The 25,370-nt window shown below is 43.1% G+C and overlaps 1 protein-coding gene across 3 annotated transcripts; it reads left to right on the top strand.

The window, feature by feature from the left end:
- The first annotated feature begins 3,831 nt into the window (after positions 1-3,831).
- On the top strand, positions 3,832-20,889 carry scaf11 (SR-related CTD-associated factor 11). Of its 3 annotated transcripts, none has more exons than XM_078281557.1 (15): positions 3,832-4,012; positions 8,038-8,083; positions 9,129-9,274; positions 9,698-9,781; positions 10,852-10,931; positions 12,470-12,549; positions 12,639-12,676; positions 12,780-12,850; positions 13,139-13,264; positions 14,416-14,501; positions 15,324-17,624; positions 18,113-18,435; positions 18,612-18,785; positions 18,913-19,023; positions 19,857-20,889. In XM_078281557.1, the coding sequence occupies exons 2-15, from the start codon at positions 8,065-8,067 to the stop codon at positions 19,950-19,952; spliced, it is 3,735 nt and encodes a 1,244-aa protein (XP_078137683.1). In that variant the 5' UTR covers positions 3,832-4,012; positions 8,038-8,064; the 3' UTR covers positions 19,953-20,889. The 3 variants fall into 3 exon arrangements, with proteins under 3 accessions (XP_078137683.1, XP_078137682.1, XP_078137684.1); XM_078281556.1 differs by having other exon boundaries at positions 18,904-19,023; XM_078281558.1 differs by lacking the exons at positions 3,832-4,012; positions 8,038-8,083; positions 9,129-9,274 and adding an exon at positions 9,309-9,450 and having other exon boundaries at positions 18,904-19,023.
- Positions 20,890-25,370: the final 4,481 nt, after the last annotated feature.

The raw sequence follows: 25,370 nt of genomic DNA, 5'->3' as shown, positions 1-25,370 counted from the left end.
TGGAAAGATTGTGGTGTAGCTCAACTAATTTGATAAAGAAATGTACATATTGAGTGAGTTGTAACACCTGTTGCGATTGAGAGTGCTATAAATTAACAAGTGAGCAGAGAAGTCTGAACAGCTAGCTTAGAGTACTGGGTAAACATTTGAAATAGTTAGCTAAGTTAAATGGTTAAAATAGATTGCCCAAAGTAAGTTAACAGTTAGCTCAGTTAATAGTTAGCTAAAAGTAATTGATAAGCAGTTGAAACAGCTAGAAGTAATGGATAAACATTTGAAATCGCTAAAAGAAATGGGTAAACTGTTTAAATAGCTAGCTAAAAGAAAATGTTAATGGTTGAAATAGCTAGCTAGCTAAAAGAAATTAACGGTTGAAATAGTTAGCCAAAAGAAATGGATAAACGGTTGAAATAGTCAAAAGAAATGGATAAACGATTGAAATAGCTGAAAGTAATGGATAACTGTTTGAAATAGTGCAAGGAAATGTATAAACGGTTGAAGAAAGGTCGGTGTATCTTTTGGTCATTTGATTTTCATTTCATAAACGGGTATTAAAACAAAACTAATGGTTATTTGATTTTCGTTTTATGTAATTTAAATACGAGGCGTGTTTTCCTTTTCCTGGTCAAAAGGGGATAGTTAAAAATATGTTTTGATATTAATTTTCTATCTATTTCATATAACAAAAAATAAAATCACTCAAATAGAAACGAAAAAAGGCCTGTTTTTTTCATATTCGGAGACCAGATGTCATTTCCAGTGTAACAGCCAGTGTACCAGTGTTTCTTTCAGCACAGGCTAAAATGACTTTAATTTAGGCTTAGATATATACATATATATATATAGGGTTCAGCCGAGCCGAACCCTATATATATATATGTATATATATATATATATATATATATATATATATCTACGGAACCTATCAACCGATATAGACCTATATAGCCTAAATTTCTTTATTTTTTGTTATATGAAATAGAAAATGAATATCAAAGCATATTTTTAAATATCTCTCATCCCCTTTTGACCAGGAAAAGGAAAAACATCTTGTATTTCAATTTCAAATTTTGGATTTTAAAAACGAAAATCAAATAACCATTAGTTTTTTGTTTTTCAATAACGGTTTATGAAATGAAAATTGAATGACCAAAAGATACACTGACCGAAAAAGTTCACCAGTTTACTTTAGTAGAGACATTTTAAAATCAAATCAACACGTTTGGAACATGTCGGTACTTGAGTTCAGCTGTCGGGGCTGTCTGACAAAAAAAGACTGGGGAACCACTGGTGTAGAGAACACCAACTGAGCATGAGTCGTTTCCTGGATTCATCATGGCAACCTCTGTGTTGTGGGCTTAATAAGAGACATCTGAACAGATGCCAGTGTTTTTGAATATTCAGCACTCGGTTTTCATGGTTGGTAGCTGCGACTTCAAAACAGCCCTCTTGTCTGATACAGCCAACCTAACAAGCTCCATTTGCTGGCAACCTCATCCTTTTGTTCTGCTTAACCACTGGACATATTCTGTTGGCTCTTTTCCTTTCAACATAATTGAATTGTTAATGACTTTGCTGAGCGCTCCACTGCTCCCAAAACATGCTTGTGTTTAATCTCACATTACAGAGAACTTTCTGTATTTAGCAAAAGACACTTTGTACACTGTCATATTTTGTTAGCGCTTAAAGCATAAGAGATAATTTTGTTGGTTTAGTTTCACTTCCATCTTTGTTGCTCACTGGTCATTGCTTTGGTGATTCTGCATTCAATCAAAAGGCACAGGGAGTCTTGTGTAATTGCCACTGAGGTTTGGGTTAAATACCTGGTGGTCTCTTTTCAGTCATGGTAGCTATCACTGCTCATTTAAACAACCCTTACATGGATTTTGTGTCTGCTGAAAATCCTTGCTTTTATAGAATTGATTAAATTCAGACTTGTTGCAATTGCCTTTTTCCACATTTTGGCTTACCATGTGAGAGAAGGCACAGGTGTTTCTAATAACTAACAATTGCTTGGTTCTGTTCGATTGTGCCAGTAATGCTGCATTCCAGGCAACCCATAACTTGTGTTTTCACAACCTTTACCTGTGAAAGTGCCCTGGAACGGCAGTCAAACCCGTAACTTACTACTCGTGAACTCGTACCAGATCGTTGTACTCCCAGTTACAGTTTTTTGACGTCTCACACACATACAATGTCGACCCCTTTTTGATGCTGTACAGATGCCGGTGATTAACTGTGAGAAATAGAAATAAATAGGCAACGTAAAGTAATTCCACACATTGTAATCAAAACAATACACATACGATTGTGTTCTACTACAGGTTATGTTTATTAAATTAAGCCCAAAATATGTTGCAGACTAGAAATCGCTAGTATCAGCTAGCGCGAGCTAACGCCAACGGTAGGTAGCTGCTAGCTAACTCTAGCTAGAAGAGTTTGTCGTGACTTTACCTGGAACGCTACCAAGTCGTGAGTCATGACTTGAAGTCGTAACTTACGGGCTAAAAATTGTGTGTGGAACGCAGCATAAGTCATGACAGTGTCACAGTGAGCCAGCATGAACAATACCAGGACCCTGACACTGAACTGAAGCAGCTAAATGGAATTCAGCCATCATTAACTTTTATTATTTTCACCTGTGCTTCTGCAGCACTAGCTACATTTAAACTATCACAATGTTGATGTGGGGAGCCACAAAGCATTTTAAGGAGTAGCTTCAATTGTAGTGTTATGACCTTTTTTTTTTTTATAAGGTAAGTAAAAGAAAGTAACCTTTTACTTAGCGTAACTTCTCCCAACCAGCTTCCATCCCACGCAATGGCTTGTATTTGTATTTCTGAAATATTTACGAGAAGTGTTATGTTATGTCTGACATGACACGTCCTGCCTTGATTCAGTTTCGCTGTACGGTACTTACCAATATTGATATTGCTTTGTTGTTTTTAATAATCACACTATACAATAGTTACATTTAACACCGTGTGTTAGCCATAAATGTAGCTATGTAGTGTTTCAGTACTTTGTGACCACGGGATGGCAGTGAACACTCATGTTTCTAAATACACTAATGTCAACTGTCAGTTCAGCACTGCAGACACAATGCCACACTTATACTTCAAAACTTTAAAAATAAAAGGATCAAAAGAATTTTTTTCCAAATATGTTACCATGTCTGACTTGAGGTGTCTTATCTTGATGTAGTTCTCAATGTGACCACTGGAATGCAGTGGACACGCTCACTGACATATTGCATGTTTTCAAATCAGAAATATGTCATTAAAACAACTCCTAATAGGCCTTTTACACAGCAGACATTTTGACTTGTCAAAGTAGGAAAAGCACAGGTGTTACTAATGACGCTAATGATGGCTCTGTTCTTTTTAAGTGTCCTAGTGAGAGTGACAGTGAGCCAGCATGGACAAAACCAGGACCATGATATCAAAAGAAGCTAACTGGAATTCAGCCTTTTCCTACTGTGACAACTGCACTCACCAATGCTCAGTACTGTGTCTGTTTACTTAAACCCTTATAGATATTAAACATTTACGACTTGATTTGTCTGGTGTGCTAAATTATATCTGGGGTTATCTAAAAGTATAAAACACATGTTGACTTTATTTGTTTTTATAAAATATAGTTACATGATTCATATATTTGATATTCGGCAAATAAATATGCAAGTCAAGTGATGTCCACATGGAAGTTGGAAGTTAAATACAGTTTTGGCATCTAGCACCTGTTACTGTAACGTTATTTTTTTGCACCGTAATACCACCAGAGGAATAAATCCACTCTGATTTGTAATGCTCGGCGGTTCCGGTAGGGGGAGACAGCTGCACCAACTCTCAGCCAGACCGCGAGACATGTGGCTGAGACTTTCTGAAAGCTACGCTCCGGTTTTTAGCCCAAAACAGTTCCTGGATAGTGCGATTTGTCAGCATTTCATAGCAGCAGTTTGGACGCTAAAACCAGTTTACTAGGTGCAAACCAGCTGCAGTAGCACTTAAAGGTGAGTAACGACACTTGCCGCTAGCTAACTGCTAGCAAGCTAAAAGCGACGTAAGCAGGTGCTGTTGTTCAGAGCAGCTAGATAGCTTTCAGCTACATTCGCTTGCTGCTAGCTAGCTAGCTAGCTAGCTAACTTATGACCTTCATTACAATCACCGTGGCTTATATTAGAAACTATTTAGCCATGTTTGCAGACGTGCTAACAACAGCCAGCTAGCCCCTTTTGCTAGTTGTGTTTTTAGCTAGCATTAGCTGTCTGGCTAACCAACAACAATCATGTTGTCATCGTCGTCGTGTTGGCACTGGTTGATCTTGTTGGTGCTAATTTTGTGTCTCTAGGAGCCAGGCCGTGCTGGCACAAAACGGCAGCAAGCTTCCTCAAGTATCTGCTCGCCAACTCAACTGATGGTTATTTAAACCAATCACTCTATTTAGGGACTTAACGTAATCTGACGTGAGGCTAACTCTTGGTTGAGGCTTTCAGTCTTTCAAGTTATTCGGTAACGTTAGTGTTAGCTGGAAGTTAAAATGACAGTTTTGGCACAAGGATAGCGACTAACGGCCTGTGTTGACTTGGTTTATATTAAGTGTTTATAAATGAAACCGTGGTTTTCCCTACATCACCGATGCTCTTGCTTAGGCCCGTTACACAGGTTTCACTTTAGACACATTTTAAGATCGTCATAATGAAATCGGTGAAACCCAAGACTGGTTCCAGATCAGATATCATTCTCAGCTTTAGATCTCAGGCTTCCTGCTCACTGTCAGCCAGCTTAGAAGTATTCTGGTCTGCTGGATCTAGGTTTGTTCACCATCATTACTAAGGTACATAACAATTTAAGTTTGGATTCTGGTTGGTTTCATTTTAGAAACTGTCACCGTGAGGCCTACATAGTTTGTCCACTAAGTAGTTTATTTTTTATTATACGTTTCGGTCACAATTCTACAAAAAAAAGAAAAAATCTTTAAAGGGGCTGTACCCGGCATTAATGTAGTACACAATGATTTGCTATGTAAAGATATAGTGGAGAAATGGCGTCCTGAACAGAGAATAAAGTCACGCTCCCTCTCCGTGTTGTCATCTAAGCTTTGCTTTGTTTCAAAAGCCGGCCTGGCCATGTGTGAATGTAAGGGCCTTGTGCGTCGGTATCAAGACGCAGAGGGCTGTGACGGTGTTTGGAGAAGGGGATATCTGCGCGTTGGAAGAGAGGGGTGTAACTTAAAGTTGTCCAAACCACACGAGAAGTCAAAACGAGATCAGCGAAGCTGGACCAGGCGAGACTGGTACAAGTCTGTGAGCAGACCTCTGAACGGAAACATCTCCACCATACTTGTAGATTAACTTCCCCTGCTTTTAGCATATTTTCTCCAAACAGGTCTGTCTTAAGAAGGTCCCTTTTTCGGGACTGTAATGTCAAGGTTTAACAGCTTATCTAACGACTGGTATCTCCGTGTATTTTTATGAGCTGTTCCAACTAAGGCTGAGTTAGCGTAGCTCCAGACTGGGACACGGGGAGGACTGAACTGTGGTTAGCTACACACCAAAACCACCGTGGCTACCAGATGGTACCGCCCCTCTCTGCTGGCCGTGCTGCCGGTGTTGTGATTGTTTCACTGTTGAGATGTGTCCTTAACCTCAACCAAACCGTATGCCCTTACCTTAACAACAGGGGGCGCTATCCTTTTAACAGGAGAGAAACTCACCTCGGCGTGCCTTGGTCTCTGTGACCAGAGCCGGACGTGGAACAAAAGGGGGGAGGGGGGGAACTCCTCCCAGTGTTGCCACAATTTGACAGCCAAACAACGTTAGAAAAAAAAAAAAAAAACACCATGAAAACCACACTTAAACACAAGAACACACAAAAAGGCACAGAGCGGAGGACCTATTGCAATAAATTGGTAAATGTCAATAAATGTCTGCACTGTGAGACTCCTAAGACAGCGCTACAGGGAGACAGGAACGACAGCTGTTGTCCTCGCAGTGGCAGACCACGTGTAACAACACCTGCACAGGATCGGTACATCCGAATGTCACACCTGCAGGACAGGATGGTAACAGCAACTGCAAGCACTGGCAAATCTGGTGCAGCCCATGAGGAGGAGATGCACTGCAGTACTTAATGCAGCTGGTGGCCACATCAGATACTGAGTGCAACTTTTGATTTTGACTCCCCACCACACACACACACACTTTGTTCTGGGACACATTATTCCATTTCTGTAAGTCACATGTCTGTGAAAATTGTTTAGTTTATGTCTTAGTTGTTACGTCTTTCAATGTTCATACAATATATATACATATGTTTAAGTTTGCTTAAAATATAAAAGCAGTCAAAAGTGAGAGGACATTTATTTTATTTGCTGAGTATATATGCGTTTCCAATTTTGGAAAAACGAATAGATTACCGCTGCCTGCTGACATGGAGTTATTTCCCCTCACACAGGCACAGTAAGGAGGTGCTAGTTGGCTGTTGACTGTAGTCTCTGCGGTGTGTTCAAGTGCAACTTTTTGGCCAAGACACAGGCGACGCGAGAAGATGAGGCCACACCCCAGTCAGCCTTCGTCGCCACTGGTTCTTTGCGTCGGCACCTTTTTCAAACTTCCAGGAAAAAAACACAAGCAGCAACATGTGCATAGGCACAGGAAGCATGTTATCAGGGTTCCATTTTTTTAACATCTCCTTCCTTCTATCCGCTTATCTCCTGTTATACATCCCCATACAATGCAGTCATTTGTGTTAATACAGTGTTAAGTTGTAATTTTAACATCCATAAACAGAAAGTGTCATTTGTAGACTTGTGAATAGGGCTAACACTGGCTCATAATAGTTTCTATACTGCAAGTGCAACAGTATCCAGATGAGTTTACCTTGTGTGTTGTTCAGTCAGAACACAAAGTGAATGTTAGAGGCATACAAAGTCAATGGAAAGATACGTTTAGATGCGTGTTAAACATTTTCAACTAGAGCTGTGCTTATCCCGGAGCTATATGAATCAATGTCAGCTATCGTAGCTAATGTCTATGTGAAAAACAACGGCAGTGAGAAATGGACCTGCTTGCGTTGTCGCGGATGTACGGTAAAGCCAAAGGCTTACTGTGGTCAAGCTGTGTGTGTGTGTGTGTGTGTGTGTGTGTGTGTGTGTGTGTGTGTGCGCGTGCGCGTGCGTGCACACAGAGAGGCGGCGGCCACGGGGCTATTCACTGACGGGTCCCAATGTAAACGCACAGAGAGAGAGAGACACACACAAGGAGAGGCGAAGCAAATCAATGTGCTGCACACAGCTCTACAATGGAATAAGATTTTACCCTTTTTAAATAATAAAAAAAATAGTGAAACAATATGTGGCGGTCAACGTAGAGCTTGTAAACATGGCAAACACTGTTTATAGTAAAATTAGTGGGAAATCAGCTCCACTTTCTTTCTGAACACACCTTTTGACAGCTTCAAACTCCACTGTTTATTAGTAAAAACTTAGCTTAAATGATTTGGGCTGGCGTCCATTAGGCTGTACGTTATTTCTGCTATGAGGGAACCGGGTCGTTAAAGGGTGAATTTGTAGAAACTAGTTGCTCGAGCTGGAAAATGTATCAATACCATCCATCTATTTTGTGCTGCTTCATCCAGGTCTGGGTTGCAGCGGCAACAGCTTTTGCTAACTTTAGTTTTCTTAGTATTTTGTATTAATATAAATTTGATTTTGTGACTCAGTCATGGAAGTACATGCGTTGCAACCTCACCTCATCTACAATGGAATATCCCAACGCATGTTCTGTTCTATAACTCCATAGTAAGTAGTGGAGATGATGTAAACGCATCAATCTCCCAGGTTTCAAAATCACTCAAACAAATTGGTCGCATACAGTATCTTCTTTCACATCTTGCTGCTGTTATCAGGAGATTTTAGTTTAATTTCCCTGTTGGCTAAACTGAGTGCACAACGCAGTGTACATAATCAGCTGTACTCCTCTCCGTTGCATCAACCACACCTCCCATCTTTCATTTTCTCTCCTACTTTGTGTTGTAGTGGTGATCAGGACAGCCCAGGGGTGACATGACTGGAGCTGGAAGTGGTGAGACTTGACACAGCACAATGATGTTTTAGGTCAAATGTTTAGCTATATACAGTATATGTGCCATTAATGGTATGACACATCAGTTGTAGTATATCCATGTAGGGCTGCACGATATTAGAAAAAACTGCGATATATATTGCGACACCATTGTATTCATATAATACTATCAATCCAGGCTAAAGTCAGTGTTATTGATAATGCATGCATGTTGCTTCCTCTAAATTTCAGGTTGTGGTTGTCTAGCGGGGCCTGCTTTGGTTGTTTTGATAAATTGATCAACATTGATTGTGATTGGTGGTTGGCTGCGCACGCAGAGCCTGCATGTCACGCACTAGCCACACACTCTGTGTATCCAAGAACACTTGAATCGGTGTAAAACGCGTTATATCGGACACAGACTTCTGTTGTAGATTAGTGTTATGTTTCCAGCTTCGTGGCTCCGAACTGAACGTTAGTTGGGACAGGCCCCTTGATTCTTAAGGCTATATTAAAACAATATTAGCTTAATCCTGGCTGGTAGCAGCTTTCTGGCAACTCGGCGGTGAAAAATGGCTGGGAGACGTCGTGATAACGTTGCGTTAATCAGGTGATTTAGTTCGTCTTTGCAGCGAACGTGAAACACTGACTGCTGTAGGTTCACTACCCATGGAAAAGCATACTTTTCTACACACAGGAGAGACTCACTTCCCATAACGAACACCCGTCGGACTAACGTTACGTCACACACACACACACACACACACCAACGTTGCCCACATGGCCACCTGTCTTAAACGAGAAGGGTCGGCCGGTAACAATCATGTATAAGGAGACCGGTGAAAGTTTGTTTTTCTATCAAGCAGCAACAAAGTTGTAGTCCTGCGACGTGACTACCGCACATTGCGATGTAGACGATGAAACAAAAATATCGTGCAGCCCTACATCCACGCATCCTCACACTGAAAAACCTTTTATCTTAGTGCATCTTTTTTCCCTCTTCACACTGAGTAGAGAACATCCAATCCAAATCATAAATGTTTGAAGTATTTCTGCGTGTGTTTAGGCGGCCAGGGCCCGCCTGATGGGACCGATGCCGAGGAGGCGGAGAGGTGTCCTATCTGCCTGGGCGTCCTGGCTGGAGGCGAGCTCGCCATGCCCGACAGCTGCTGCCACGTCTTCTGCCTCAGATGTCTCCTCACGTGGGCAGAGGTGACGCTCATTGCCACTACACGTGGAATTTAATGAAATTTGTGATAAATATAGTTGTGAAATAGTGATATCGGTGGGGCCAATTTGGACTTGGAAAAAATGGACTGTCGTGTAGGTGGCTGATACAATTTTTTGAAATACTGAATGTCTACAGACTGACGCAAAAACTTGAAATGGTATGTTCATTCCTACATCTAAATTAGAAAGTATTTGTTTAAGGATTCAACCAATTCCCTTTTTTAAAGGTTATTACTGATATTGGCCTTGCGATGAAAAAGATAATTAAATCTTAACATTTTAATGCCAAAAACCGAATTTTGTGTTTTCCCCAGAATATCGTTGATGTTGGAGTGGAAAAGCCTGTAAAGCATTTTGACCAGCGTTAATTGTTTTCTCTTTTAAGCTGTTTCATTCACTTTAAAGTTGCAGATGGCCCCCTCCTGCCCGGTGGACAGAAGACCTTTCACTAATGTTTACAGATGGGACGGGAATCTCAGCTGTGTGCAGGTCAGTCTGCGGCCTACCTTTGTCCGTCGTTGCTGAGGATAGCATGGCTGCGTTTGCTGTTCAGAAGATGCCGTTTGCTGCTGTTCTTCTCATAATCCCACACTGTAATCTGACACTCGCTCAAAGAACCTTTGTTGTTCATTTAAAGCTGGAGTGCGGAACTTTTACATATATCTGAACGTACGTTCTAGCCCTTGCTGAACGCAAAACACAGCCAGGAAAAGCGGTCATATTTCGCAGTATACTGGAGTTGTGGTGTCTGTGGCGACTTTCCCGCACTAGCACACCGAAAGTGATGCGTAAACCTCAACCAGCCAGAGCTAAGGGGGCGGGGAGACCATAGCGACGGAGCAGCAGCAGCTAGAAGTATGGTGGTAGCTATAGTGGAAAATGCTAAGAACTGCCAAGAAAAGTTTCTGGAGTGGCTGCTCCAGATAAAAAAAAAAAAAAAAAGAGATCGACAGCAAGGGCAAACACGGATCGCCATTGGTATAGCTTTTCCTCGTTGGAGATCGCTGAAAGAAGGGAAGGGACTAATGGCAGACACGGAAGGGAGACTCATGCTTCCACTGCTGGCATTGATAATTACTTCATCTGCTGTCTCCCACGCGTTACTATGGATCCCACGTAATTTCTAGGCAAATCCCGCCCTACGAAGGCTGCAAGCTCACATATACCTGCAGGCATGTGTCATCAGCGTGTGTCGACAGTGTTTGTGTAATTACTGTCACTGCCAGAGGGAGGAGACAAAGGTTCCGCACTGCAGGATTATTCTGAAAATCGCTATCTGTTTAGGGGAAACATTTTTCTCATTTAGGCACCCTCGCCAAGGCATAAACCTTTCTGCATGCTGTTTGTCCTTCTGTCTTTGTATATCTTTGCCTGAAGCCTAACCCTAACCCCAAAAACATTAGATTTTGAAATATTTGCCGGCGGACTGGTTAGCACTTTGACCAGTTTAAAGACGTACCTGCAAATGTCCGTTTAGGGGCAAATGATGTGATTTTGGTGGAATACAATGCAAATGTTGGCACTAAAATGAAAGGTGCTTCTGTCGTTGTTGTTTACAGGTTCCTGTGAGGAAACGAGCGACTCAACCTGAAGCCGAGAGTTGCTGCTGTAGAACCCCCGAACAAAAAGTCTGTCTAAAGTGAGTGTCAGCCAGTTTTTTCTCTCCGTAGGATCATAAGGATTAGCACTTAAGCCAGTCCTGAAGGTCTTTACAGAGTTTTGATTGATTGATTTTATTTGACCACTTAAATATAAAAATATGAAACGGTACTCTGTGTCATACATTAAAATACATAAATAGTCAGGGATGACACAATAAAGCCCAAAGACTTATTTCCATTGTGGTCCCTATAAGGGCAGGGGGAGAGGACAGGTGGCAGCAGACCACACATCATTCATTCATTCATCATACATTAAACACATTCATCCATATTATACAGAAAAATTAACAATAAAAATAGACTGATATGATAATGACTATGATTGGGACCCAAGCCATACTTTCAAACCCTGTTTAAAACTGCATATGCTTCTTATGCCATTTTTTCACCGCTAGTACCGGCTCGGCTCGACTCGGCCGCCCCGTCCTCCTTTTTCCATTGCAGATTTAGTACCGCCTCATGTGTGAGGCGAGTGTGGCTGGTCGTCATAGCGGCGCCGCAGTAAACTGCTGTGACCTAACGCGACGCACACACAGAACGTCGAAGATGTGTTGTTGTTGTTGCCACAGCCAGAAGACACATTTTGTTTCAAATGAAGCTGGAGGCAGCAAAAAAAACACAGCTGGCTAAACTATCTAAAAATGGCGGGTATGTTCAGGACGCCCCCGTCTGTCGCTTTCACGTCACCTTTTGGTATCGGCTCAGCTCGCTGGGAACCTCGACGGAGGTGGTACTAAAATAAAGTACCTGTTGGCAGATACCAGGGACTTTTGTTTGTAATGGAAACCCAAAAAAGGCGAGTAGAGGCGAGTCGAGCAGGTATGTAATGGAAAAACGCCATAACTGTATTGAGTGTACCAGGTAACCGGTTCCGAAGGTTAGTTCCAGCATAAAGAAAAGACTGTTTGCCCAGATTAGTGTTAAATCTGGCGGGTACAAAATCTGTTGAGCTGCCCCTAGTGGAGTACCTGTGAACTTCATTTACTCTATTAAAATAATTTGAAAAATATTTGGGAACATCTCCATAAACAATTTTATGTACCATACCCAGCTGCATCTGAGACGCTCGATCCTCAACTTTCAACCATCCCACCCTTTCAAAGTGGGAAGGTCTAAAATAAGCCTTATTCATTTATTTTGAGACGTCCGAAGCCTATGTTTCAGGTTCCCTGTGACACCATTGTACCGTGAGCCGCACGCATAATCAAAATAAGGCTGAATTAAAGCTCCTGCCAGAATTGGCTTTGTTTTTTCATCCAAAAACTTTGATATTCTGGCCAAAAAGCCGACTCTCTGATTTACTTTGGTGATCACCTTTTTGGGCCTGACCTACTCCAGATAAGTTGCAATCTAACATACATCCAAGATAACTGATTAGAGAAAATACGTAATGAGATCTACTTAATCATTAATAAGGGAGAAGTGATGTGGTAGTATGAAATTCTGTGCTACTATGTTGAATATCTTGACTATGAAATCAACCTGAGATCGATTTAGGTGGTGTTGTTTTTTTCAGAAGTAAGCCTGCAAGAAGACTGAGACGGCAAAAGGTGGAGAGGATGGCAGACGCAAAAACAAAAGGACTTGTGAGGAAATGTAGGTTAACACCCTTCTTCCTCCAGAAATATGCATGACCAACTCCCTTTTGTCTAACTGGTCTAACAGTCTGTAAATGTCTTTTCCAGGTAACGATGACGACCCCTCCTCACTGAGCCGAAAAAAGGTGTTTTTCATTAGTTCCTTTTTCATCGCCCTGTGTTCTCGTTTCAGTGTTTGGTGTAACGTGAATGTTTAATCTCATCACTGTTTTGATGCATTTTCTCCAGGTGAGAGGAACGGAGTGCTGTACGTGGTCACCGTCTCCCTGTGTCTCATTAACGACTTCATCTCAGGACATGTAAGTCACGCATCCCTAACATTATTGTGTTACGATGAATGATAACAAACACTGCTAGTGTGTCCGCTGGTTAACGCAGCAAAAAAGAACATCTGAAATCGGGTGCCTTGATGGGGCGATTACCTGACTTACTAGTTGCTAGGCTTTCTGGTTTTCAGATTATTATTTTTTTGGTCAGATTAGGATCAGATTTTTTTTCTTCCCATCAGTGTCAAAGATTGAAATTTCAGCCTTAACACTTGGAAGTACTTCCTAAATGACTCTAAAATTCTTTTCATGGTCCTGCAGTGCAGAGCCTGTGTGGCTGGCAGAGGACATACCATATGACACCGGGTTCAAACAGTGTAAACCCCAGGCGCAAGACTGTCCGTGGCTTTCTCCCGCTGCTCCCATCCCTGCTACCGGCACCTCAAGGTAGGGAAATCCCAACTCGCCACTTGCATTGATAAAGGGGCACAGAGTAGGGATGCACGATATATCGTCAATCATACCGGTATGGGCCGATGTTAGTCTTTTTTTTCTTTTCTTCTTTTAATACATCGATCCGTTTCTGTACATGATCAAAACTGGTCCTATGTGAACAACTGAGGATTGCTTTTGTCAAGGTGTGTGTGTGTGTGTGTGTGTGACGCTGCACATAATGTCCGTAAGAGGGCCAACGTACAACAAGACACATAATAACTTGTACACAGGGCACACAATTAGCCAGCCAAATGCTGGTAGATTTGCCTCATTCACCAGCCCAAAAAACAATGGTGCTGCGTGTCTGGTTAAAAAAAACATTCAATAGCCACTTGGCTGATGATAGAAAAAAGGTTTCTATAGCTATGTTTTTTTTTAGGAAGTTGAAAGAGTATCAGTAGAAAACTACACATTAAAATGTAACTATCATTCTTATTTTTAATGCGGCCTTTTGTGTTCAGTTCAATAAAAGAATGTTGGAAGTGATTTTCGAATTATTGGCTGTATCCTGGAAGCAGCAGAAGGGCAGAACAGTACATTTGAATATCTGTTTATCGCAAGTAATATCGTTATCAGATAGATAACGTTATCGCATCGTGCAGCCCTACCGGCAGGGAGTCTGGGAGGTCTGGGATCGCAAACTTTGTGTTAAACCTAAAGGCTCGATTATACTCTCAAACGGACACAGACAGCTGCGGACACAACGGACCGAATGGTGGTTCTGTTTATACTATTCGCTTTGAGGACGCCTTCCACACATGCAGAGCAGATCGCTGCTGTAGTGGAGTGGCCGGGCGGTCACAACAAATTAGCGGTACGAGGATGTCCGCACAGAGCCTAGGCGTACACCGTCTGATGACGACATTTACGCCACGTGGACCCTCGTGGACAGTACAATTTCGGCTTAACCCTTTTCCCCCCACTGCTGAAAACATCCTAAAGGAAACCCTCAAAGTGATGAAGATCTAGTAATGCAGATTAAAAACAAAAGCAAGCATACGTGGTATCACTAATTGAGTCACTGAGAGAAGATACATGACAATGTCCTTAATGTGTTTTAACAGATGGTATCTTGTTTTTGTGTTTTATTGTTGGATTTACAGGCAGAATTTCCATCCCACTGGTTGGAACCACAGCCCATCTCCATCTCCCTTTACCTCCACTTCACTGTTTGGCCCCGGTCATTTCGGTGAGTCTTTTCTTTGCAGATTTTGTTTTTGTTGTTAATCCGATGTAAACAATCTCCTTTGGATATGAATATTATTTAGACTCAGTTTAGACTTTGTTTTCTGAATGCATGTTGAGCTTTAATATATGATGACATGGCAGTAGCAAAACAATTTAACAAAAAATAAAGCGATCTAGATGACTTGATAGATTCCTAAATGGTGTATAGTTTAAAGTGGCCATATTATAAAAAAAACACTTTTTCTGGGATTTGGGGTGTTATTTTGTGTCTCTGGTGCTTCCACACGCATACAAACTTGGAAAACAAACCCTAGCTAGCAGTTAGCCCCCTCGTTCTCAATGGCAAAACACTGCTACAACACACACTAGTTCACCATAATCTACAAAAGAACTACTTACATGTCCCTGTTCTGCAGGTATTCCACGCAAAGTTGGAAGTGCGCCCTCATTTAGAAGAAGTCTCCCGGCTAATCCTGCCTTGTACTACTGAAGTTGTAGAAACAAACAGCGAGCTGATGTGATCCTTACCTAGCTACTGCGCATGTGCGACTCCCAACAAAGATGGGATAGAAATAGGATGTCTCACTCTGTAGCTAAAATGGAGAGCTCAACACACAGGGTGAAAAGAGGAGCTGCAGCAATGTGCAGTACAACTAAAATATGGTGTTTTTGGATAATTAAACCATGTAAATCTATTCTGGTACAACCTCAAAATACAATTATGAACTTGAAAATGAGCATAATATGGCCACTTTAAAAGGTTTGGCAGCTGATTGTATCTGTGAATACTGTTGGGCCTCGCTCATATTGTTTTCTCTCCCAGTGTTTCAGGGCGTTGTCTGCGCCATCACGTGTCCCAAAGGTGGAGAGAAAAGAGGCGGCCGAGCTTCCACCTCCAAAGCTCCCCCCAAAGAGGCCAAGTCTCTACCGTCCAGGCGATCTGGACGCAACAGTAAAAGCCAGGAAGAGGCTCCCGTCTCCGACCCGTCGTCCCCGCCGCAGTCCAACTCATCGGACGGCGACTCGTCCACCGGCCGGTCCGCCAAGCCGGGCAGGACTTCACAGGCGCCGGCCAAGAGGAAGGGCAAACAGGTAACAAACCGAAAGGCCAGTGGAAAACGGAAAGCCACAACAAGGAGAAAAAAGTCCCCCGAAGTCGTAAGCAGCCCGGCAGCAAGCGAGGAGGAGGAAGAGGGTGATGGATGTGACAACATGACGACGAAGGTGGAGGAAGGGGACAAATCTGATCAGGAACAAGATTTGAAACCCTCAGAGCAGCAGCCGTCTGATGCAGAAGGGAGCCTCAATGAAGACCAGGACGGGTTCAACTCTGCCGATGAGAGAGGAGGCGCCGAGCCCTCGAGTAACGACGTGGGACAGGACAGCGACGAGACTCAGGAACAATTCAACCAACACCAACTGAAACCAGGTAAGGGGGACGATGACATGTCTTGTCCCTCGGACTCGGCTCCTTACAGCCCCGGCTCATGCTCTGACGGAGACCAGAGCAAGAGGGAGGAGGAAGAGCCGGCAAGCCCCATCTCCTCTGGAGGAAAGGACTCTGAGGACAGGGCTTCACCGTCCCCCTCGGACTCTGAGAACGCTCTGCAGGTCCACGATGCGATGTCTCCACAACGTGACGAGCAGCCCGAGCAGGATGAGGACATGGAGCTTTGTGCAGAGTCCGAAGAAGCCAACAATGAAGCGTCTCCAAAGGAAGCGATGGCTGAATCATGTGAGGATTCCCCACAACCAGCTTCCCCCTCTGCCGGAGAGTCGGAGGATGATTCGGCCGTCCCAGACTCCAAAGCCTCCGAGGACGCTGACGTAAAACCTGCTGGATCAGAAGAGCCACCCGTAGTGGACAGCCCTGGGGAAGGAACCAAGGAGGACAGTCCATCCAAGGATGACACCAAAGTCATCCCCATGGACTGCAGTTCACCCACGAGCGACCATGGCAGCAGTCCCATTTTGGAACTCCCGAAGGAGAGCGCTGCCTCCGCCGCTGCAGAACCTCCTGCGGCTGTAGGCCGAGTCACCAAAGACGAAAACTACAAGGAGCAACCGGAAAGAGAAAGGAGCCAAGAGAGGAAGAATGGCAGGCAGCGGCGCTCTCGCTTCCACTCCCCAACCTCCAAGTGGTCACCCAAGAGGGAGTCCAAGCGAGAACCATCCAGGCGCTCACGCTCACGGTCCAGAGAACCATCCAGGCGCTCACGGTCCAGAGAACCATCCAGGCGCTCACGCTCACGGTCCAGAGAACCATCCAGGCGCTCCCGGTCCAGAGAACGTGACGGCAGCCCGCCCTCGAGCCGCTCGTCCCGTGCCCGCAGCAGAGAAAGAGACAGGGAACGGGATGGCGAGAGAGACCATTCTAAGAGGGAACGTAGTCGCGAGAGGAGGAGAAGGCGATCCAAGAGTCGCTCAAAGTCCAAGTCTCGGTCTAGATCACGATCCAGAACGAGATCCTACAGACGAGGGCCCAGCCCCGATCGGCCAGCTTCCAGAGAGCAGTCTCCCCAGAGGAAGGAGCGACGCGGCGGCTGGAGGTCTGGGCAGGGCAGTGGGTCTGGTGGCGAGGGACAGAGGCATCACGGAGGCGCTGGGCGCTTTGAAAACGGTGGGCCCACAGAAAGTTCCCCTGAACGCCAAGCCTGGTCAGAAAATCCCGACTGGGTTACCGAAAAGACTCGTGAGGTCGGCGCCAGCTCACGCTGGGAAGACCGCAACAGTGGCGGGAACAGAGGAGAGTCACGGGGCCGCGGAGGGTTTGAACGCGGCCGGGGCGCAGGGCGGGGCGGCGCCGGCGGCAACCGTAGCTTTTTCAACCAGCAGGAGGAAACGGCTGACAGCCGCTGGCAGCCCCGAAACAACTTCTCAGGTACAGGCAACGTTTCAGGGAATGACGCGTACAGCCGCTTCAACGAGAACCGGGGCGGTGGCCGGAGGAAAGAGTCGGACCCAGGAGACTACGACCGGTCAGGCTGGTCATCGGCATCCAGCTGGGCTGTCAGGAGGACACTTCCCGCGGACGTTCAGGATTATTACTCCAAGAGGGAGAGAGGAGGACCAGGAGGCTGGAGCCGACAGGAGGAGGAGCAGCCTGGGGCAGCAGCAGCATCAGGTCAAAAACCTTCTCAGTTTTGCCCCACAACTGTGAAAACCAGGCTTCTCTTTACAGTTCTTTACCATCACTTCAAAAACGCTAAAATACGAGCAGTAGTCATGGTGTTTGGGATAAATGTTCTCTTTGAGGCTAGCAGAAGGAGGTAATTATAGTGCTGTAGCTGGCACCAGTACCTTGACTGTGAACAGGCACAAAACAAACTAGAAATTACCCACAGGCACCACTGTTCATTACATTTCACACAATATCTATTTTTGAGAAAAGGTTCACACAATATCTATTTTTGAGAAAAGGCTTGATTCTACCATGTATTGTGTGAGCCACCTCCTGTGAAGTATTGTGTACATTTTCACAATTTATGAATTGATATATCTCCTTTATACATAAATATACAGTACTTTTAAATTGATTACAAAATGTGGCTGTTTTTAGCTTTCATGCAGGGTGACAGGCGAACCCTAACTATGTGTTTCTTGTTCTCCCAGATCCCCCTAAAAGCGAGCCTCCTCCCCAGGCGGTCCCAGGCAACGCTCCGGTGCCTGTGATGAACGTGATTCCCGCTCAGCTGAATGTTCTTCACCATCACTACCCCATGCAGGGCCCGCGAGGAGCCCTGCCGGTCAGCCTGCAGCCTGCAGCGCCGTACGCCATGCCCCCTCAGGTCCCTGTGCACCTCCACCCCGCCGTACCACTGCTTCAGGTCCCGGCTGTTGGTGCTCAGGGCCTCCCGCCCCCTCCCCCCCCACCTCCACCCATGCATCAAGGAAGCCTGACAGCAGCAGCTCAGCCTGATGGCTACACCACACAGGTACGCTTAATTAGGACCTAGACGGGACTAGTGCTGAGCATGTGATGGGATTATGTTCCAGACTCTGTATATCATTGGCATTACAAATAGCTTAAGTTTTGAAAATTAAATACACGAGTACAGTTTTTCTGCAGCCTTCCTGTAGTCTTTATTCTGATTCTCTGCTTTGCCCCTAGATGGCAAGTACAATGATGGGTTATGGGAAACCTGGCCTTCTTCCCACCCCGACCAAAGCTGGTGTTGCTGTGGCGACCCATGGCCAGTCGGCGCCCAGCCAGGTGCTACCATCCTCTACAACTCAGCCTGGCCAGCATTACAAGGCTCAAGCTGACAGCTCCAAAAAAGAAAAGGTAACCTGCCGCCACCGGTCTGCCTGTCGCTCCATCACAGACCACCTTTTGTAGAATGTTTCTCTGTCTATTTCTGTCAGTTTCTTTCCAGCAATCTGAAACCCTCTTTTTGCTTAAGAAACAACAGATCCAAGAGAAAGCTGTAAACGAAGTGAAGAATGCCATCAAACCCTATTACCAAAAGAAGGAAATCACAAAGGACGAGTACAAGGAGATTGTCCGCAAAGCGGTAGAAAAGGTAAATGTTTTTTCTGACACCAGATCTGTTTGCTAAGCCCCGCCCCCAATAGTTACTGTTGCTATCCCTGTCGAGCTTTCCTCACGAGTCGATGATCCATGCAGAAGATGTGAAAATAAAGAAGCAACATTGTTCTTGTATTGCAGACAGAGTAGAATGTTAGTGCAAGTATTACTACTGTGATAAGGAAACTAAGTTTCATTCTTACATACACCCGTTTGGTTGCTTGGCTTACATGCTTGGTTGGTTTTTCACTTCTAGAAGAGACAAGGCTAACTGATGTGTTTTGCAAATGTAAGACTACCTCAGGTAATAAGTTTGACTGGGGACGCTGGAGTGTAAAGGACGGAGCTGCTAACATTACCCTAAACTCTGATAGCATCCAGGTTGCAAAGCTTGCGTTTCCTAGGATGGCGTGGGCATGACCCGCCCCTACTCTAATTTCTTTTGTGTGGCATTTATGAGAGAGAGAGAGAGAGAGAGAGAGAGAGAGAGAGAGAGAGAGAGAGAGAGAACTCAAACCTGGCCCGCTTGGAAAAGCAATATCTAGCCTGTAACCCCACAAAATAATGTATGCCTTAAACATATGACTCCATTACCACTGTTGGTAGTAAGCTATGTTCTCGCTTTGCCAGACCCTCCTCCAAAGTGCGCTGGAGGAGGGTCTGGCACATAGCATTCGGGGATGGGAGGAAAACATGCTCTGGTTTAATTTCATTTCTTCTTATGTTCTTGCAGATTAACACTGTAATTCTTACACTTCTGCTCTTGTGTTATTACGCTAAACAAAAGGCACCTCCCTTGTTTTAACCTGGGCTGTGTTTTTACCTCAGGTGTGTCATAGCAAGAGTGGTGAGGTGAACTCCAGTAAGGTGGCCAACCTGGTGAAGGCCTACGTGGACAAATACAAGCACGCCCGCAAGAAGTGAACCCTCACCCTGCTGATGGCGCGGCAGCGCCCTCACAGACCCATTCAGCTGCTTAAGTGCAATTTCCTCTGGCTGGAATTTGGCCTCCTAACTGAAAGACAACGGAGAGCCAACTTTTTTTTTTTTTCTTTTTTTTTTTTATATATATATATCTACCTTTTATTGAATGAAGATTTTTTTTTTTTCTTTTTTTTTTTTTATATAGAATTTCATATTTTGTTAGAAAAATAATTGCCCAATCAGAAATTGTAATGCAAGAGCCCTTTATTTTGCATAGATCATGTGACTTGGGAACTACTGTAAGGAGCGCAGGGGGAATGCAACGCTCAGCGAGCGATGTCAGCTTATGTAGTGGAGAGCCTCTCCACTACAGGGTGCTGGTACGATGAATTTCTCCTAAATGGCATCCTGATCGCATAGCTTATTAATTAAATATTGTCAATGTTCTTCTTTTTTAAATATATAATATTTCAGATGAAAGCCTAGTTTAAAAAAACAGTGCATTGCCTTTATTAATCTCTGTGGCCCAGTTTAGGGCTGGAATCTGATGAGTGTGATTGTAATCTGGGCCCTGATTGGTTGAGGAGACTCTTAAGTGGGATGGCCAATCAGCAGTGAGTTTGTTATGTAAGGCACAGGTCTCAGAGGGGCAGATCAAATGAAATTAACCCCACCCCCTGTCTGAATGTGTATTCAATGTCAATGGGTGAACAGGAACTGTGCAAAGTATCCAGAGAGTAGTGAAATAAATTAGCTGCTTCCTGATCTGCTGTGTGTTTGTCAGGCTTCACATGAAAGAAGGAAACATCTCCATTATAAGATTTTAAAAGATGGAAGTGTTTCCTCCCTCTGAGTTTATATTTTAATTTTGTCTCCATCTTGTTTCTGTATTGTTTCTGCTCTGTACTTCCCAAAAAAAATCACCTTTGAAACAATAGGCGGTATTGTGATGTTTTCTTACTTTGTTTAAACACAATGGGTCCCTCCTTACTTACTTTTTCCTAAGGAAAGGACTACCAGCCAACAAGTGAAAAGCTGCCATGAATTGGATGTACAGTAGGTTGGAGCACTGTTATAATACTAGTTACACCGACATGTAAAAAAAACAAGCAAATGTGCTTCTTTACACATCCAGCAGTTATGTTTTCATTTCCAACATTTACCTATTTTAGCTATTTAGGTCTCTACTCTGGAGAGAAATCTCTGTCCTTTTAAGCTGCTTATTGCTCCACTATATTGACCAGCTAGTCTCTTGGTTGTGTCTGTCTGCTGTTTGGTGCTGAGGAGGTAGTGTACAGTGGGTTATTAGAACTTTTCTCTTAAAAACATTTCTCTCAGCTGTGGCAGAAAACGATGCTATGAGAGTGAACCAAACTAAACTTAGCACAAAAAGTAACGAAATTTGTGTTTGGTAGATTATTTCGCTGTGGTAACAATGCTTTTTGGCAAATCGTATACCGTTGGAAAGCCTGTTTAGTTCCCTTTCAAATGGTGCCCCATTTGTAAGGAACATGCATTTGTGGGATGAGCAGCAGCGGAGTATGTGGGTTGCGCCCATGAAAAATTTGCCAAATCTTCTCTGCCAATGCCAAACAGCTTATTTTGCTATTGACTCGTTTGGTGGATTGTATGATTTAAGTTTGAAGAAACAAGACATATTGGTAATTTAACAATTTATTCATTTCACAAACAGTACCTCAGTAGCGTGTGGAAGAACCATATACAGCCACAACAGCCTGGCACCTCCACCTCATGCTGACCACCAGCCTGGTCACACATTGCTGTGGGAAGGCATCCCATTCTTCAACCAGCATTTGTCGCAAGTCAGCCAACATCATTGTGTTGGTCACTCTGGTACGAACAGCACGCCCAAGCAGATCCCACAAGTGTTCAATGAGGTTGAGGTCAGGACCGCTGGTTAAAAAATGGGATGCCATCCCACAACAGTGTGTGACCAGGCTGGTGGTCAGCATGAGGAGGAGGTGCCAGGCTGTTGTGGCTGTATATGGTTCTTCCACACGCTACTGAGGCTCCTGTTTGTGAAATGAATAAAGTTAAATTGCCAATATGTCTTGTTTCTTCAAACTTCAATCATCCAATCCACCAAACGAGTCAATAGCAGAATAAGCTGTTTAGCATTGGCAGAGAAGATTTGGCAAATTTTTCATGGGCGCAACCCACATACTCAGCGCTGCTGCTCATCCCACAAATGCAAATGGGGCACCATTTGAAAGGGAACTACACACGCTTTCCAACGGTATAAGATTTATTGCCAAAAAGCATTGTTACCACAGAGAAATAATCTACCAAACACAAATGTCCTTACTTTTTGTGCTAAGTTTATTAAAGTTGTGGGTCAGACAGCTGAAACTTCACATTACATTTAATTTAACTGAAACTTTTATCCAAAGCGACTTCCAATAAGTCAACCAAGATGAACTCCGAACAGCAAGGATCAAATACAAATACATTAGCTTCAAATAAGTGTAACATGTTCCACTTTTTTTTGGTAGCATCATCTTAAAGTACAGTCGGAGGAAATGTGACACTATAAAGCTCGTAATGTCAGCGACTACTGCTTTCAATCAACAAATCTTAAAGGTGCTGTAGGTAGGATTGTAAAGATCCAGGACTTAGCCAAAACATTTGAATATCAACAACTTCTCAGTCCCAGAAAGTTAGTTTTATAAGGCTTACCTACTGCACCTTTAAAGAAACGTGTTGGTCTGGTGCCCTGACGGGACAGTGCACACAGCTGCAATCAATTAATCTGACTAATGAGACCAAAGGTTGACAGTGGGTAAATCTTTGCTATGGGTTATGTCCTGTCTCCAGATGTGTAAATGAATAAGAATAGGAGAAGCACAGGTGTAAATAATTAAATGAATGATGGTTGATTTCCATTTAGCTACTCCTGTTTCAGCGTCCTGGATTTGTTGTCACAGCTCACTGGGACACTCGAACGTAACAAAGCCGTTGTTAATGTTATACGTAACACCTGTGCTTTTCCTACTATGTGAAAAAAGACAAAGGCCTAACGAATCTAACGTGGTTGATTGACATCTCCAACTTGGAGATGTCAATCAACCACGTTAGCCCACAGCCCTGAAAAGAGGTCAAGTCAGCCTGTCAAGTGAAATCAAATCAGCTGTGTAGGTTTACATGTTTGTGCATGCCCTTTTAGATCACTAGAGTAAATAAACATGGTTGAATCACTGAAAAAGCAATGGTTAAGGAGATAGCAGAAAAATACTAAATAAAGCCAAATTGACAGGGATAACAGGTATGTTGTTAAAAAAAAGTGAGGAGAAACATTTGTCTACTGTTTCCATGGTCAGTAACTATCTTTTGAGTTCAATTACAGGCTTGAATGTAATAAGCTGTACATGAGCTGAAAAGTTGGGCAGTGTGCATTTTGCTCTGGCAAATCTTATAGTACACTTATTTGAATCCCCCTATTCTTTTATCAGACTTCTATAAATATTTAATCAGTGTGGGATAAAAAGGTTGAATGAACTTGTGCTGCAGCTGTGGAGTGTCCTCTGTTGACCACTAGAGAGCACCGGTGTCAAGAGAGAAATTGATGGTAATCCCAGGAGAAAATTCATAATAATTTAACACTGAAGTCACGCTCGATGAGATCCCTGTTAGTCTGCAGTTGGAGAATAATTATAAACCTACAATTGTGACAGGGACTTTCTGTTATTGTGGAAGGCCCAGAGTAAATATTTGTTTCATACACTCACAAGTTATTAGAATTGACTTTTATTTAAGTCAATACTTCCATTTTAAAGGTGTAACATTGTCAGTGTATGTCTTTAGGGGGAAATTGTAAGCTACATGAAAGCAGCATGTGAAGAAAAAGGACAGATTTGATGAGAGACATTTCAAACCCACACAGGTGTTTTGAGTTAATCTGGCTGATTGGACCTCTTCCCTGGACCGTGTGAGTGTGTTTAGATCATAGACTGTACAAGATTTAGACTGATTGATTGACATCTTCCTGATTCTTAGTTAGTTAGTTTGTTGCACCTGTAAGGGCTGGACATATTACATATTTATCATTCATATTGGTAGATAAATATTTGTGATCTAAAAATTCCCATCAAAGCTCTGGCCCCCATCTTCAACCTGAGCACAGGTATAATCAGCCAAAATAACTGAAATCACCTGTGTGTGTGTGTGTGTGTGTGTGTGTGTGTGTGGCTGTAATTGCATGATGGAGCACCTGGTATAAATCCACTGATTGATTTCCAGATCAGTTTTTGACTCCTTGTCCTCATAAACCACATTTACAAACTCTGCTCAGGCAAAAAGAAGCTGACGCAGAACAAAAAAAATAAAATACACCAACGCCATGTTATAGTTTATGTTTGATTTTAGAAGGACATTAATCACAGGTTTGTGGAAAGCTGACAGAAAGCACAGAGGTTTTCTCTACAGTTCCTCTGTGTGCTGTACTAATGCTTTATCAGAGTTTATATTTAACTGATATGTTTTAACACTAATACATACGTTTATAGGTCATTGCAGCTTTTTACATAAATGTAAATGTAAAAATTTTGTTATATGTGTTTGAAAAGAAACTATACACTAGATTGAGACAGCAATGAATATGCATTTTCTTTTTCAAAAACTATACTTCAACAAATTCATATTTTTTTTAAAACATAATGTGTTTTTTGTCATTAATGACGCCCCCTAGTGGCCTCTGTGGTGGCTGACCAGCGTTCTGACAACAATCTGACCAGACATTTGAAGGTCTGTCAGTCGTAACTCCTTGTCCTCCTAAACCACATTCACAAACTCTTTTACAAAAAGAAGCCGACACAGGACACAAAGAACACCAACAGGTTATAGATTATCTTTGATTTTAATTGGACATTATTTACAGGATATACATAGTGTTTCATTGAAACAAGAGTGTAACACTGGTGGGAAAAGCCCTCTTTGCTCCTGAAGTCAAGAGATGGCTAATGTACTCTCCAACCAAGATGTGCGTAAAGAACATGTTGCTGATCTGGGTTCGTATTCTGGGGTCAAAAAGTAAACAAGACTGCTGCCGCTGTATCAGTAGCTTCAACATGTAACAGTTTTTACAGAATCAGAGTGTGTGTGTGTAATTGCATGATGGAGCACCTGGTATAAATCCACTGATTGACTTCCAGATCAGTTTTTGACTCCTTGTCCTCATAACCCACATTTACAAACTCTGCTCAGGCAAAAAGAAGCTGACGCAGAACAAAAAAAATAAAATACACCAACGCCATGTTATAGTTTATGTTTGATTTTAGAAGGACATTAATCACAGGTTTATGGAAAGCTGACAGAAAGCACAGAGGTTTTCTCTACAGTTCCTCTGTGTGCTGTACTAATGCTTTATCAGAGTTTATATTTAACTGATATGTTTTAACACTA

This window comes from Sander vitreus, chromosome 23 (genome assembly GCF_031162955.1).
Source record: "Sander vitreus isolate 19-12246 chromosome 23, sanVit1, whole genome shotgun sequence".
NCBI classification, from domain to species: domain Eukaryota; kingdom Metazoa; phylum Chordata; class Actinopteri; order Perciformes; family Percidae; genus Sander; species Sander vitreus.
The sequence above is the reverse complement of the archived record's forward strand: the minus strand, read 5'-3'. Positions and strand labels throughout refer to the sequence as shown.

Bases quoted from the DNA above. Each gene is read 5' to 3' on its own strand.
- scaf11 (XM_078281556.1), top strand. The intron at 18,786-18,903 runs GTAACCTGCCGC...TTTTTGCTTAAG, and splicing joins ACAGCTCCAAAAAAGAAAAG to AAACAACAGATCCAAGAGAA. The intron at 19,024-19,856 runs GTAAATGTTTTT...TTTTTACCTCAG, and splicing joins TCCGCAAAGCGGTAGAAAAG to GTGTGTCATAGCAAGAGTGG.